The sequence below is a fragment of the Melanerpes formicivorus genome, unplaced genomic scaffold, assembly GCF_026170545.1.
Source record: "Melanerpes formicivorus ecotype bairdi unplaced genomic scaffold, bMelFor1.0.p_v2 SCAF_6, whole genome shotgun sequence".
Taxonomy (NCBI): domain Eukaryota; kingdom Metazoa; phylum Chordata; class Aves; order Piciformes; family Picidae; genus Melanerpes; species Melanerpes formicivorus.
This window is the reverse complement of record NW_027142358.1, coordinates 20,891,057-20,906,321: the sequence shown is the minus strand read 5'-3', so window position 1 is coordinate 20,906,321 and position 15,265 is coordinate 20,891,057. Positions and strand designations below refer to the sequence as shown.

Here is a 15,265-nt window from a genome sequence, read left to right as displayed (position 1 = left end):
GGTTAAAGGCTGTATGCCTGACTAAAGGATCACTGGAGGGACAGGAATATCAGTTCTGTCAAATGAAACATCTAGGGGTCAGTGGTGGCACAGACATACATGGCAGTATCAAATGAAAGGATGATGTTTTGGGCAAGTTATTGGTTTGACATTTAGAAGTTCAGGTCCCTTTTCAGGTGAACTAAAGTAAACTGCCTACTTTCTCTGTACCCCCATGCCCAAGTTGGAAAAAAACAGATTAATAATCCTTCACCTTCACATTTTATGTGCTGTAGGGATAATCATTAGATGCCTCCAAAAACAGAAAGAGAGCACCCTTGGAAAGTGATCCTTGGAAAAAAAAGTTAAGAAGTTATCCCTTAACGAAACCCTGAACAAAAACAATGGCAAACCCAGAAAATCTATCTACAGAAACCTGATTTTATTTCCTTCTATGAAAACTGCAGCATGAATTCTCTTTCAATAAATAGACATTACAAAAATCTAAAACTCAATGAAAAATTGTCCTTGTGACACAGAGCTTTTGTTCTTCCCCACAGATGATGCTGTCAGAACTGCTTTTATTCCTTTAGCACTCAACACTGCAAAGGCAATGATCCAAAAACCTGGAAAAGCGTCTCCTTTTTCAGTAAGATGAATCTGAAGGAATTATGATGTTTGCTTTATTATAACAAACAAGGAACAACAAAAACAGGGAGTAAAATCTCTACTGCCTAGTAATATGCAATTTTCCAATGGTTGAAGGACAGCACAGCAAGCAAAATGCATATCTGATAGGAACTGGAAAAAGTGCCAGCTCCTAATTTGACACTCTGGACAGCACACACTGCCCTTTCAAAAAGATGATGTAAACCCAGCCCACAACAAAGGGCTGCCACTGCCAGCCTGTCTCTCCACTCCATATGCGCCATGCCTTCCAGTCTCTGGTACCTTTGAAGACATCTTCCACATAGTTGTCATCACAGGAATTAGAAGACCTCATTATATATCTTTAAAGGAGTTTCTTCTTACCCTGTTTCTCTTCACTGAGGCCAGAATCTATTTTAGACCCCTCCTTTTCACAGTCTTCAAGGCTCTACATCTATTCACTCCATCCTTCCTCCCCCTTCTGCCTGAAGACTCTTTAAGACATGGTGCACACACACTGCCTTAAAACTTCTCTTCTGGTCTTGGTTTAATTTCTCTTCAGTCTAGTTTATACTTTTTGCACTTAACTGAAACTGTTGCTACTGACTCACTTTTTCTTAGCAAAACTCTAAAATTTTTACTCTCTTCTCTTTGATTTGCCAGATATTTGTAATACAGCTGATGATATTTCTGATTGACAAAACTCCTCTTCCCAGCACTTCCTTCTTGGGTTTCCTTCTGTACCACTCTTTTAATTGCCAAGGGGTGCCCCACACCCATTCACTCTGTAATCTCTCTTTATACTACATCCAGCAAGCAAACTAGTGAAAAATCCACTGCCATGCACATGCTGACAAGTCTTGATCTACTTCTCTGTGACAATTTTTCATATTGTGTTCAGTCTAAATTGTAAGCCTGCTTTCTAAATACACTGTAAGCTTTATATGGATAATGAGATTTCTCAACCCTCTCTCTTCATGAAAATTAAATCCTTTTTCCCAGACAAAATGGACAGACAGAACTTCAGATCTGCCACTTTGGGCTACAATATAAGTGTCATCTTTGACTCTTAATTCTTTCAAAGCCTCTCATCCAGCATAAGACCAAAGTCTTGCAGATTCATTAAACATAACCTTTCTAATAAACAGTTCTTTTTACCCATCTGTAATGCTAAAACTCCTTTCTCAGCTCTGATGACATTACATATTGATTACTACAAAGTTCATCTTTCTGACCTTAAGAACTGGAAGCTCCTCTCATATCTCACTGAAATTTCTGTTGCAAAGACAATCTCTAACTCCTTGCTTTGATCTTTTCACTCATCTCTTCACACTGCTTCAATAGCTCCTTTGTTATCTGTCACATCAAAGATATGCTAACTAGCTTTAACTTCCAACAGCATGTATTTTTTATTACATTCTTCCAGGTTATTTCTAATTTATCATCAAGATTTTGGTCTTGGTGTGAACTGTCTTCACCTCCACCTATTTATAATTTAAAAAAATCCACAAATATCTTAAAATATCTTTTTTCCCCAAAGATTTTGTAATAAAGATGCTAATTATGTTATTGAACAAGTCATCCTCAATCCCTTTTGCTCCCTAGACATGTCTATCTGTCACCTCTTGCATGTTATAAATATAGTGGGTTTTTAACACATATTTATACAGCACGCAGTAAAATAACATCCCAACTCCAGATAAGGCACTCAAGTGCAAACAGCATACTGGTTATAATGGCACCAGCAGTACTAACAGTACAAGCAGGAAAAAATTATCAGCATAGGTTTATACTTTCTTTTCAAAACAACTCTTAAACTTTTGCCAATTTTTAAGGTGTTTGCCACCCTCCAAGGTACAAAGGTAAATGAAGGAACTGACACATCATGCTTTATGCTGATGATATACTGTTCTATTCATTTGACACAGAACACTCTTTGCCTGAGGAAAAAGACGGTCTTATTGCATAGTTACCGCACTGTCTCAAGTTGTAAGCTTAATTTAATCAAATCTAACTGCTTGTCCTTGATGAACAAGGTTCCAAATATTTCTTCCCTCACATTTTCAAAGAGTTCTCATAAGCTTCTATTTTAGATTTTTTTTTTTAAGAGCTCTACACTTTGAACTGTGAAGAAAAGGGCCTAACATTCAGTGTTGTCTCCTACGTACTGGCTAGTATTGCTTAAACAACATTAACCCTCATACCTAGGCTGTGTGCTGCCTGCCCCACATAGCAGTAATGTTAAAAGAACCAGAGTATCAGTTCCAGGATGTATAGCCACAGATCAGTCTTCTCAAACTGAGGTATATCTTGCCCAAGCTTTTCTCTCACACACAGACAGCACTATACCGTATTCTATAAGCAATTAGTGAAGGTTTAAATAATTTTCCAAATTAATGTGAAACTAAAAATAAGTTTTGGGTAAATACAATTTTATTTCACCTACTAAGTGTGATTAAAAATCTCCTGTGAAAACATGCAAAGCAGGTGCAAATTATTATTAGCAATTATTACTGATCCATGCTAAGGATAAATGGCTGCTTTCTATAACCTCTGAAGCAACCAATGAAATGAGCCAGTGATTGTCTTAATCCAGAACACCAAGTCTAAAAGCATAGTTTAGGGGAAAGTTGATTGATTGTGAGAGCCCTGTACGCCAAGACATCCATGGGACAAGGCCACCTGTGGCTATGATGTTGAAGGCTCACCAATCCAGTACATAATAATTGCAGCATGCATTTTTATAGTGTTCAAAGTCCATCTGCCTTAGCACTGTAAACTGAACAATTAATTGGTATTATATGAAAAAGTAAAACTGGGAGGGGACAAATAGCTTTTGTAGGGCCTTTACTTTTTTCTGACTTTTACAGGGCAAACACATTTTCACATGTACCTTATATTTCTTCTGCTACTGTCTAACAATAGGCAAACAGTGGTATAATGATGAAATTCAAATTCAGGAGCATATTACAAAATTAATCATCCACAAGTAATCAGTAATTTCTGCTTTCCGCTAAATTGTGACTAAATAGCACAGAAAATTATCCTTGCTGGCAATGATAACGCCATCCACAGATTTTCAGTATTTTTGAGAAACATTTTACATGTATTTAGGTGTTATAATGACCATAGATATGTCAGAGTATTTAATTTAACTTTCCACTACATTACAAATACATACATTTATATAATCTTTATCTTTACATTGCACCCTATTCCAGGATTCCATTGAACAGCCTTGTGGTGGGTTAACACCCTTTTCTGAAAATTAAACAAAGCAGGGTGGAGGGCTTGCGGGTACTTTACCCTTCCTGCACGGTGTTTCCCCCTGGGAAAGCTGAGTCTGTTCCACTCCCCCCTCCCTGCCCAGCTAGGGTATAAAAAAGCAGGACATCATAGCCGTTGGATCTCCATTTGGCTCCTGCCTCTGCTGGATGAGAGCTACTGCAGCTGCCCTCCTGCTCAGCCACGTGGCCGGACCTGATCCTTTTCCCTGCTGCCTCTGTGCCTCCTCAGAGAAAGACTGGTTTTGTATTATTCTTTTCTGTTCCCCCTCCCATCCATTCTTGTTCCTTGCCCTCATGAACTTTTCCTGTTATTGTCGTATATATAGTTTAAAGAAAAATTCTTCGCCTCTCTACTTCCAAGCTGACTCCAGATTGTTGTTTAGTGGATTTGCTCCTTACCCTTTTTCTTCCCCTCTCTGTTTGGGGGGGGGGGGGAGTGGGGAAGAGATACTCAGCCTTTTCCCCATTTGGGCTGTTGATTCCCAGTTAGGGCTCAAGGCACTACAAGCCTGAAGCAAAATAATTAAGAAAAAAAAAAAGCAGCCTGAAAGAGCAGGTGGAGGTTAGTTTTACTGACATTGAGGGACTTAGTAAGACCACTAGTAAAGCAGTTTCTAGACTCATAAGGACTTTGTGTAGCTCTTGTCAATGTATTCAGCTTCCATTTTCTTTTTTTTCTGCAGTTGACCCACAAAGTCAGTTATCAGGTATTGCTAGAGATGTACAAAATTGGATACAAGCCTCATGTTTCTCATTGTGGTGGTGAAAGAAGGTTCAGTTCTCCCCCGCACACAAAAGCCACGGCTAACTCAGAGAAGCAAAAATGGAAAAGAGCTATATTTTACAAGCAGGATGAAATGCAGATGAATATATACATAATATATACAAAAATACACAGAAAAGAACGTAACACAGAAAACCTGTCTTCCTCCAGCAATGAGGGCCACCCCCCAAAGCCCCCTTCTTCCTCTTCCTCCTTTTTTTCCCAAAAAGGGTTAGAGACAGAGAAGTAATTATTAAAGAGGAAATTCTGATAGCTCAAAGCATATGCTAAGGGAAGAAAAGAATAAGTTTCTTATCCCATTAGCTCAAGGTCAGCTCAGCTCAGACAGAGAAGCAGTTGTCCAGGCAGACTGAAACAGACAGACTGACAGACAAACTGAAATAAAACTAAAATTTGAAGTTGCATTCTCACTGATCTACCAATGAAATTCGTATAGAACTATCTTTTGTTTTCCTTTTCACACCAAAACATTCAGCCAGAGTGCTCCAGTAACTGCGTCTTCTTAAAGGCATAGTCTAAAACTGTCACAATCATTATTTCAATATTAAGGTTCAAATTCTAATCCAATATTAGTATTGGAGTTAGAAAAAGTCACTTTGACACTATGTCACTTAAACATGCCTGCAGAAGTAAAGCAGTTCCTGAAGTGATTTGCTCATGACTTTTTTCCCCCCTCTACAGTCCCTACAAATCTGTAGCAACATAGGTAAATAACTGTTCCAACCATATACTCACAGTAATCCTACATCTTGGATTAATCATAGTGAAACAAAATGTGGGAGGGTTTGTGTTCTGAATTATATTTTTTATTTGCCCAGTGGAAAGAAACAAGCTTCTAAGCCAATTTACCCCAAAATGAGAGGCTTTGTTTTCACTTTGGTTTTAGCAGTTTAATGAGGTTTGCTTGGCTTTTAATTATAATGATTATCTCTTTAAGCATGAAGAATCTTAGTGTATTGCAAATGTCAATGATAGCAGACACAATTTTAGCTTAGAGGAAGAAAGAGAAAACCAGAGGAATATTTAGGAAAAATAAGGCAGGTATAATTTAACTTGAACTACTGAAAGAAGAATATACTCTTTCTACAGTTCTGTTATCACCACCAGCTCTTTAAAGAAATTGCCTTCTAAAAATTGAAGAGGGGTATGTGTGTGTGTGTATATATATATTTACTAAAGCTATTCACCAATATTTCAAGATATTTATATATTGTATATAAAACAGAGATATGTACTAATATGTTGAAAATTTGCAGCATAAATAAGAGAGAGATGTATGCCAACATCGAATGCCAAGTGCCAGAAAATTAATATTAAACTTTTCCTGTTAAATAGCATTCATCTATTTACTGTTAAATTCTGAAAAGCAGAGGTCTCTATATCATGTGAAAAAAACATTTTATAGAACTGCTTGTGGGTGCAAACTGTTCAAATGCCACACATAATTCCTACAGCTCCAGTCAAGTAATAGCACGTTACCAGCTGCAGAAGGGCAAAAGAGAAGTCTGGAGTGTGGTTCACATGCAAGTGCCAATGAGCATCCTCAATGACCAGGAATAAAGGAAGGCCACAAATCAGTGTGACATGATCCCAAAAGCTTAAACCAAAAGGAGAATACCTGTATTATTTTAAAGAAGCAGTCAAAATATTTGAGAAAGAGAGAGCAATCTTTGCTTTCCAGTGAGGACAAAGAAGTCACTACACAAACAGGGCAGAGATAAATTACAGCTGCTTAACAAACTTGACGTTACTCTGGAAATATAGAGCTTCAGCTCAAATTGGAATTGCAGTGATTCAGATAACCCTGCTGCAATGATGCAGGGATTTTAGCATTAATTTTTAATGCAATTAATCTGCTCTCTTTTATTCTTAATTTTTTCCTACTTGTTTACTATACCAGAGATGCAGAGAGTTCTGTTTTCAGCTGGTATGCTGCAGTGATATGCATATATACTGACAACCTTATTGCAGTAAGCTTATGAGCTTACAGGCAAGACAGACTCGCAAATAATGATACCATTTTCAATGATTCACCTAAACAGAAACATTCTGCACTTCAGTGAAGGTGCAAAAACCAAGTAACACCTAGTAAAAGGTTTGTAAAGCAAATAATTCCTTCTTGTTTTCAATCAATACCCACATACTACTGTGCTGCAGCCTCCATTTTACTAGTTTTCAAAAGCAAAGGTACTGGAAAGATACTGAAAAGTAGGATGACTGAAGTCTATGAAACAATTCATATAACATAGTTTTGAAGAAAAATCTTATTAAAATATATATCTCAAACAAACCACGTGTTCTGTGAAGAAAACACCCCAAATCCCCACATTTGAGTTACTACACATCTGCAATAAGAAATGAGAAAAAACTAAACAGAGTATCTCTTCCTCCTCTTCAAATACATGTACAAAGTTTGAATTATTCACCCAACAAATGTTTCCTGATGTGTCTTCAGAAGGAGTCCTGGGTCATCTAGAACATCCTTCAATCTAGCTCAGGAAAAACTGCTAGACTAAGTTACCAGAGTGTTTTATCCAGCGAACTCTTGGATGCCCTAAAGAATGATGCTTCACTGACCTCTCTTGCCAAGTGCTCACATTATCAGACTGACCTCCCTGCTAGAAAGCATTCCTTGTTTAGCTTCAGGTCATTAGTTCCTGTTAGACCACCCAGGATGACCTTAAATAATTCCTCCTCCTCCACTCCTGTTTCTTTTCAAGTATTTGTCAGTTATATTCCCTTAGGCAGGCTGTATATAGCATGTTCCTGGGACTTGTCTTCATAGGTCATGTTCCCCTACCCTTTTATCATTTTTGTCACCTCTCTTCGGACCATTTTACATGTATTCATGTCACTATATAGCGTAGAGCCCTTAATGATAAAAGCACTCAATACAAATATATCTCTACTTGCACCCAAAAGAATACATCTATTGGTAAATGTAAGTGGCAGGTGAAACATGGTTGTTGCAAAAAGGGAACATTTGGAGTCTCTGATCCTGCATGTAGGCCAAAGAGACCAAAAAATAGCTGAAAGCAATAAATCTCCTTCCATTTTCTGAATTGATAGTTTTTTTTCTCTTTCTGTATATTGTCTTGCAAGGAGATCAAATAGTCTTCAAAGTATAAAACAATGTTTTCTATTATGTGCATACCTGTTACAACTGAGTCTGCTTTTGCATATAAGCTAAATGCCACCAGGCCAAACATACCAGGGATTTTTGCAGGTGGGGAAGGTAAGATTTTTCTCAACATTATTCAGGAGGGACATGCTTTCTTTAGATTAGCTTTACTTTAATCCCAAAGTGACCTCTTACTGCAGTATACCTAGCAAAGCTAACATTTTATAAATACATTTTCCTTCTGTTTCCTGAGTAAGGTCTGATTCCATGTTTATACCTATGCCACTGAAAAGATTTTTATTTCTTCTTTCCCTCTCTCTATTCTTACGGTCGAAGCAGTTTTATAACAGAATAATAAACCCGGAAAACTTCTGAAATGCAAGTAATTTCTGCTGCAGTAAGTTTGAAATGTGATGGAATCAGGCATTGAGGTTGCAAAGCCAGCAAAGTAAAAATGATGCCTAAACAAAAACTAAAGAAATTATCTTACAATTGAGTTGTTCTAGGATTTAGAAAGTTTTTGATGTATGAGATGTTCAAGTCCCCTAACTCTGTATATCCAAAGTCAGATAAGATCTCTCTGGCTCACCTAAGTAATGATAAGCAAGGCTGAAATCAGAATCCATAATGTCAGCAAGAAATATGTATTACTTGCCATATCAAAACAAGCAAAATATATCTTGTACAAGATTCCAACAGTTGATGTCTATGAATTGTGTAAAAAAAAAAAGTTTGCTTAAACTATTCATAATCAGGGCTCAAGAAAGTCTCTTCATTTAATTCTTCATTCCACAGGAGGGTTTGTGCTTAAAACCTGATTTTTATGATCTATTATTAACCATTTTTTCCCCCTGCAAAAATGAAAATGAAAATCATGGTAAGGAATATCTTTTTCACATGAAATGTTACATTTCCAGAAATTTATGGAAATTAAGCTTTAAATCCCATTTCTTCTTTTTATTCTTATTTGTAACTTCAGCTAAAATAGAAATTATGAAGACAAATATTAAAAAAAAAAATCTTTGCCTGTTCTTCTCAGGTTAGACTGTTTTTACCCAAAACTGAAAAGCCAAATTTTTCAAAATTAAGCTGGATGTTAAGAAGAACTTCTTTAAAGAAAGAGGGATTGGCCATTGGAATGGGCTGCCCAGGGAGGTGGTGGAGTCACCATCACTGGAGGTGTTTAGGAAGAGACTGGATGGGGCACTTGGTGCCATAGTTTAGTTGATTAGATAGTGTTGGATGATAGGTTGGACTCAATGATCTCAAAGGTCTTTTCCAACCTGGTTAATTCTATTCTATTCTAAAATCTGAAACAACTTCCAAGATACAGATACTGGTAACAACACTGGTCAGTATACAATATACAGTATAGTACCTACAGAATGAAGTATTTACTAACTGTGGAAAGATGAAAGATTATGACACTTACTGCTGCACAATGTGAATGATGTATTTATGTAAATTATGTCAGAATACCTATTTTATGTAAATTCAGATTACCAGATTGTATTGGGGTGGAAGTGATCCTCAAACGTCATCAAAGTTGAAAATTGTTATTCTAGACTGTCTGAAATTGTGTTGCAGTTAACTAGTTGCACTTCCTGACTGAGATATTGAAGTCACCTATATCATCATGATCATATCAATAACATATCCAAGTCACAGTCATTACTTTCCATGAAAGATAAGCACAGCCTTTCCTAGCAATGGATTCTTCCCTATGTCCTTCACCTCACACCTCAAGCCTTTAGAGAGCTCCTTTCTAAGATTTAAATTTTCCTTTATAAAGCTTTTCTGAATCAATCACGATTCAGTATAGGAGGATTGCCAAATGAATTACTTTTCATTTCTGGCCACAGTTAAACTCCTGCAGGAATCTGGAAATATATCAAGATCATTAGCCTTAATGCCTATAACACATACTGCTTTAAGGTGAAGTGAGTAGTGAAACAGGAGGAGAGTAAAGGGGGAGAATCACCTCACTCATCCTGCTGGTCACATTTCTTTTGATGCAGCCTAGGACATGATATGCCTTCTAGGCTGAGTTCAGACTTCCTAATCAGTGTGAGCCTGGATAAAATATATGTGTTGATTACTTTTTAACATATGCTGTAGATACTTTATTACAACTCATTGGAAAACTAAGCAACGGGGATTTTTTCTGTAGGTCTTTTATGAAGGAAATGCAACCACTGACTGAGTTCACTGCAGTTTGAGGGCAGATACTCCCTTATTCTCTACTGAAAAATCCTGTATATGCAGAAACATGAGCAGAATTTGTTCCTGTGCTTAGTCCTTCCCAAGCTACCCATTTGTCTCATTTATATATGATAAAATTTATCCTATTAATTTAAAAATCAATTATAAATTTAAATATAGAGAATTTACTTCTAACAGTATCATCAAAAACTTCATTATCTAATTTAAGTTTGGGGGTGGTGGTTTGTTTGTTTTTTTAATTTAGCAGGCTTTGGCACAGCAAAACTGAGAACTGGAAGCAGGTCTCATCCACATGTAGTTTCTTGGTTCAGTCTTATCCCTGGTTTGTTAAAAGAATAAAATCCTACTTTATTGCAAAATCCTTAGCTAATGAAAATACGTGAACTTATACTGAGGATACAACTCTCCTTTTCAACTCTGACATATAAAGCACTGTAAAATAATTAATTATTTATTTTTTAAAAAGCTAGGTAAAACTCATTAATGCCAAAAATTAGCCCACAGCACAACATTAATTACAAGTTTTCCCAACAGTTACCTCCCTGTCCTAATTAGCCTGCCTGATTTCAAGAAACCATTAAGAAAAAAAATAAAATATACAAACAATTCTACTTCATACTCAACAAAACCTGATTCAGCTTTTAAACATCAATAATGTGCCCTTCTCACATTAATTTGGAGATTTCCATAGTAAAGAAGACCATTTCTAATAGACTATAGTAGATTTTCTGGCCACTTGTTGTCCTGGTTTGAGGCCAGACAGATCCTCTCTTGCCCCTGAGAGGGGCGAAATAATGACACTCACACAAATGGACTGCAAAAGTGATGCAAAGTTTAAAAGGAAAAGCAGTAAGTGTTTTACCAAAGCTACAAACTATAGTGGCAAAGATACCCCAAAGCGTACAGAGTCCCTTCCAGCACACCCAAAGACCTCCCAGCACTTCCCTTCTCTCCACCTGAAGGTATACCCAAGACCCCCAGGGCTCTTCCCCCCCCCCCCGACTGCTAGGCTAGTCTCAGACTGGTCAGGCCTGAGACTAATGCGAGGAGAAGAAGGTGGGCGGCAGTCTCAAGAGGCCTTGAGATACTCCCCCACCATTACCCAATAGGGAGCATCTCCCACAGGAGCAGAGAGGGAAGAAAGAGGAAGAGAATGACTTTGCAGATGGATTTATAGGGCGCAGGATCTATGGGTATGAAATACGCTGTTTCCTGTGTCCACCTTACTGGGTTGGACACCAGAGGTGTAACTGATATGGCAGTCCAGGAATCACCCAGCCTAAACTGCCACACTTGTCAACAGTGGTTGAAATCCAGGTCAAAAGTATTGGTACAGAAGACAGCTAGAAACAGACAAACAAAATCCCTACAGAGCTGTATGTTATATTGCAAGTGCTCACCTGGCTTGTGCTCTCCCATTCGCATTAACCACAACACATGCATTACATGGAGTACCCAATATTTCAGTTCTCTGGCACTAGAATCTAATGATCTTATTTGAAATTTATCTACCAGCATTGCTAAAACCTACCACTACAGAGAACATGGCAAGATATCATAAGTCATTGAGTATATTCCTGAAAGATTGATGATAAAAACAACTGCACACTGACCTCATTAATAAAAGTCTGGGCTCCCCGTGGACTTAGAAGTAAGATAGCCCTTCGTAACGTGTCCCGGTAGCGGTTCAGCTCCTCTGTTTTCATGGTAGTGAAAAGGTTGGCAAAGACTCTGCTGATGTTCCTATCCACTTTTTGTAGTGATACATCAAGTCCCAGTCTTGAGGCCTGATCGAGAAATCCCTGCAGACCACGAATATCTGTAACACAGGATGAAGAAGAAAGGGGGGGGGAGGGGGGGAAAGGGTGTGAGAGAGAGCAAGAAAAAAACCAAAACAAAACAAAAAAAAAAAAAAAGAGAGAAAAAAAAAACTGCATCAACCTTTGCCAATCAGGCAAGCGTTACTAATTAGGTGGAAAACCACATATCACGTTTTGTCTTGCAGTGCTGTCAGAAGAGTATTGTACACAGTCATCTTCCACAGCTCCCTTTCATAGCCAATGCCAACAGGGAAAAATCCATCCACCTTTCCCCAGTGGTCTCTGAATGACTCTTAAGCAGAGTCAGGTCATGTATTTGGATGGCTGTGCATACTTCTCCAGATGGTCAAGGCTACAGGGCTTGACACCTCACAAATAAAAAGACAGTCCTACCCCAACAATATCACAGTTCAAACGCAGAAATCTGGGAACAGATGAATCAGAAAGTAAACAAATCACTTGCCCCTATACCTCTTCCCATCTACCACAATGGAACTTGCATTAGATCATGCCTGCTTTTTGCGTGAAAATATTGTACAGCGCCAAATCATCAGAATATTTTACAGCGTAAAAATTTGGATTTCAGTGAATAAAAACCTGTTCCTGGGAGCTCTGTCCTAGAGTTTCAGGCTGAATTTAAAAGTAAACACATCTTTTCCTAAACACTTTTGTTAGGACATTAACATAAAGGAACACACATTTCAGCGGGAACATCATATGGAATCTGCTCATTGAAACTGTACCCTGCCTCCAGGACTCAGCATTTTCTTTAGTAACTGTCTGAGGTTTTATTTTGTAATGAAGTTCAGATCAATTAAAAAGGTCAACACTTGTACTGAACCAGGTTGCTCTCAAAATTAGCAGTGACCTGATCACACTTGTACCATCTCATTAAGAGTCTTTAATATTGCATGAAACATGTATAACTTGTCTTGAATATGAAAGCGTTTAGCCATCTTTTCTCACATTCATTTCTCAAACTTGCATCATCAAATTTCAGCTCACAGGTGAAGTCGAATGATACAAATTAGAGTATATTTCTTGTTCCCCTAATAAAAAAAAGAGCTCTTCAGAAAATGTTACTTACAACTCTAATAGTCTTTTAAAGTAGATTGTGGGATCAGATGCAGGTTTTTTAAATCCTGGAGATAACTTCTACTGAAATCCTAAGTATCAATACCACTGTGGCCGGTTGACGTTGTCCCCTTAAGAAAGGGAATATGGTGGACAGAAGTTGGTAAACGGAAAGAATAATCTAAACTATTTCATTGGTGAAGTGGGAGGAAGCACCTTCTGAACTGGGAGTGCAGGGGGTATCCTGGGCACTCCGGCACTTTTATCTTTAGTCTTGCTTCCGCCTCCTCTTTGGGCAGCAGCTCTCTCTGTGCTGGGCTTTCTGCCAAGGCTTCGGCCTTCAAACTGACAAACCTGATAAGGCCTGTATTAACTCCTTTCCAATTAACACAAACTGCTTCTAACTTTTTTTCCTCTTTCTCTCTCTTTTCTAACCTGCTCTGGGGAAGAGAGGGAGAGAGGGGGAAAGCAGAGGTGGGGAACCCCCACAGCAAGGGGGGGAACTCTCATTTCTGTGTTACTCTGTTGTATATCTTTGTATATATTGTAAATATTGTAAATTTGTATATATTCCCCTGCATATCCTACATTGCTTTGTAAATATAAAGCTCCACTGCTTTGCTAATTCAGCTTGTGAGTTTTTTTTTTTTTCCCTTTCCCTTCAATTTTCTTTCCCTTTACCTTACAAGGGGGAAGGGAGGAGGCTTCTTGGCCTTACCCTTCCAACCCACCACAACCACAGTCACTGCTAAAGTCAGAGGAGTGAAAACCAATCTGATTCGACTCAATATCATTGTTTGCTGCTGTGAGTGAGTTCTTAGAGCACCACTAGTCTTGGTGTTACTTGTTTTCTCCCCCTAAAAAAATGTTGTATGAAACATGATAGAACTAACATCTTGCAAGGATACACCAGTTAAAGAATTTAGCTCATCTACAAGTGCAATACTGATTAACAAGGTAACCGGCAAACATCAGGTCCAAAAGAAAAGCAAAAAAAGTTACCTTGAGAAGCTTTGTACTTCTGTCCAAACACGGAAATGCTTATTAACATGATTAATTCAGCTTCAAAAAAACTAGCCCAATTACAGAGAAACTTCAGAAAATAACATAAATTAAGCTAAGGATGTGTCAACTCCAGGGGACTCTTCACTGCCTTTTTAATCTTGCCTTTAGTTGAGCCGTGTCCTCCATCATGAAAGATAAGCTCAGGAGGGCTTTGCTAGTGACTTAGGCAAGTCTGCAGGAGTTTTATCATACTGCCAAATAATTGCTAGACTGACTTACTGTCTAAAAACTGGAGTCACTGAGGAAAGGAAAGGGATTACTCCTTGCAGGCATTCCAAGAAAAAGCCAGAAAACCTGTATAACTGCAAAATATTGCAAGTGTGCTGACATAATGACAGCGACAAACAACTGTTATTTACAGGTTTAAGTATTTTAGTAGAGTTGTCATCCTAAGTTTGGATTTTGCTAATTTAAATTCAGAAAGCTAGCACTCATTACTATACCTATACTGACTTTATGGATCCGTTATACTTGAAACACTAAAATTTTTCTTTGAATGATGTTTAGTCCTTCAAAACTACTGTGGTGTTTGACAAGCAGTGAGAAAATCCCCCTTTTTCAGAGTTCAGTAACGACTTGTCTTTTTGTGTAGGCTTGCAGAGTTATCACTGCACAAAAGGAAAGCTGTTTACAAAAGATTAACTGTGCTGATATTGCTCTGGGGCTTTTTGCCTTATGTTTTCAGCTGACCTCCTGAACTACTGGTTAGAAATGTTGTTGTAGACCAGTACAAAATACTGGATTCACATGGTAAGGCTATTTGGAGCATTTTGTATTCCCTTACATTTTTCCCCCCCAAGGAAAACAGGCTATTTCCTAGTCTAAGAAAATGGAAAATAGTCAGATGTTTTCCAACTTGAAAAAAACTAAACCAAAACAAAAAACCACAACACACCAAAACTTGGGATGGAAGAGACTGTCCAGGCTCAAATACACAAGCACAATCTGTCAGTTTTTCACAAAATTAAGTTAATGTGAATTTATTCAGTGTTGGCAATTAGAAAGAACTGCATGACCCTTTCTTCCTGACATGCCTGTTCCTACATGACACTAGGGAGGAGGAGAAGGCTTAGTGGGAATTCAGAGATGGAATTAGGAACTGAAGATCATGGTTTTCAGAGATGACTAAAAATTTTAGGTGTTTACATAAGGGGATCAATTTTTTTCCCCCACAAATAATTAATTGCAATCATTTTGAAGAGTGCAATAATTAAACTGTATCAGTATATGAATATAGAAATGGGATGTAGGAGCATCTGTTTAT

The 15,265-nt window shown here is 37.9% G+C and overlaps 1 protein-coding gene across 2 annotated transcripts in view; it reads right to left on the bottom strand.

Annotated features, from left to right (window-relative positions):
- Window positions 1-15,265, bottom strand: part of GRID1 (glutamate ionotropic receptor delta type subunit 1) — a 564,846-nt gene that overhangs the window by 228,768 nt on the left and 320,813 nt on the right. For both annotated transcript variants that reach the window (XM_068140036.1, XM_068140037.1), the window contains exon 4: window positions 11,656-11,861. In XM_068140036.1, the coding sequence (XP_067996137.1) occupies window positions 11,656-11,861 (206 nt within the window). The remainder of the gene's footprint in view (window positions 1-11,655; window positions 11,862-15,265) is intronic.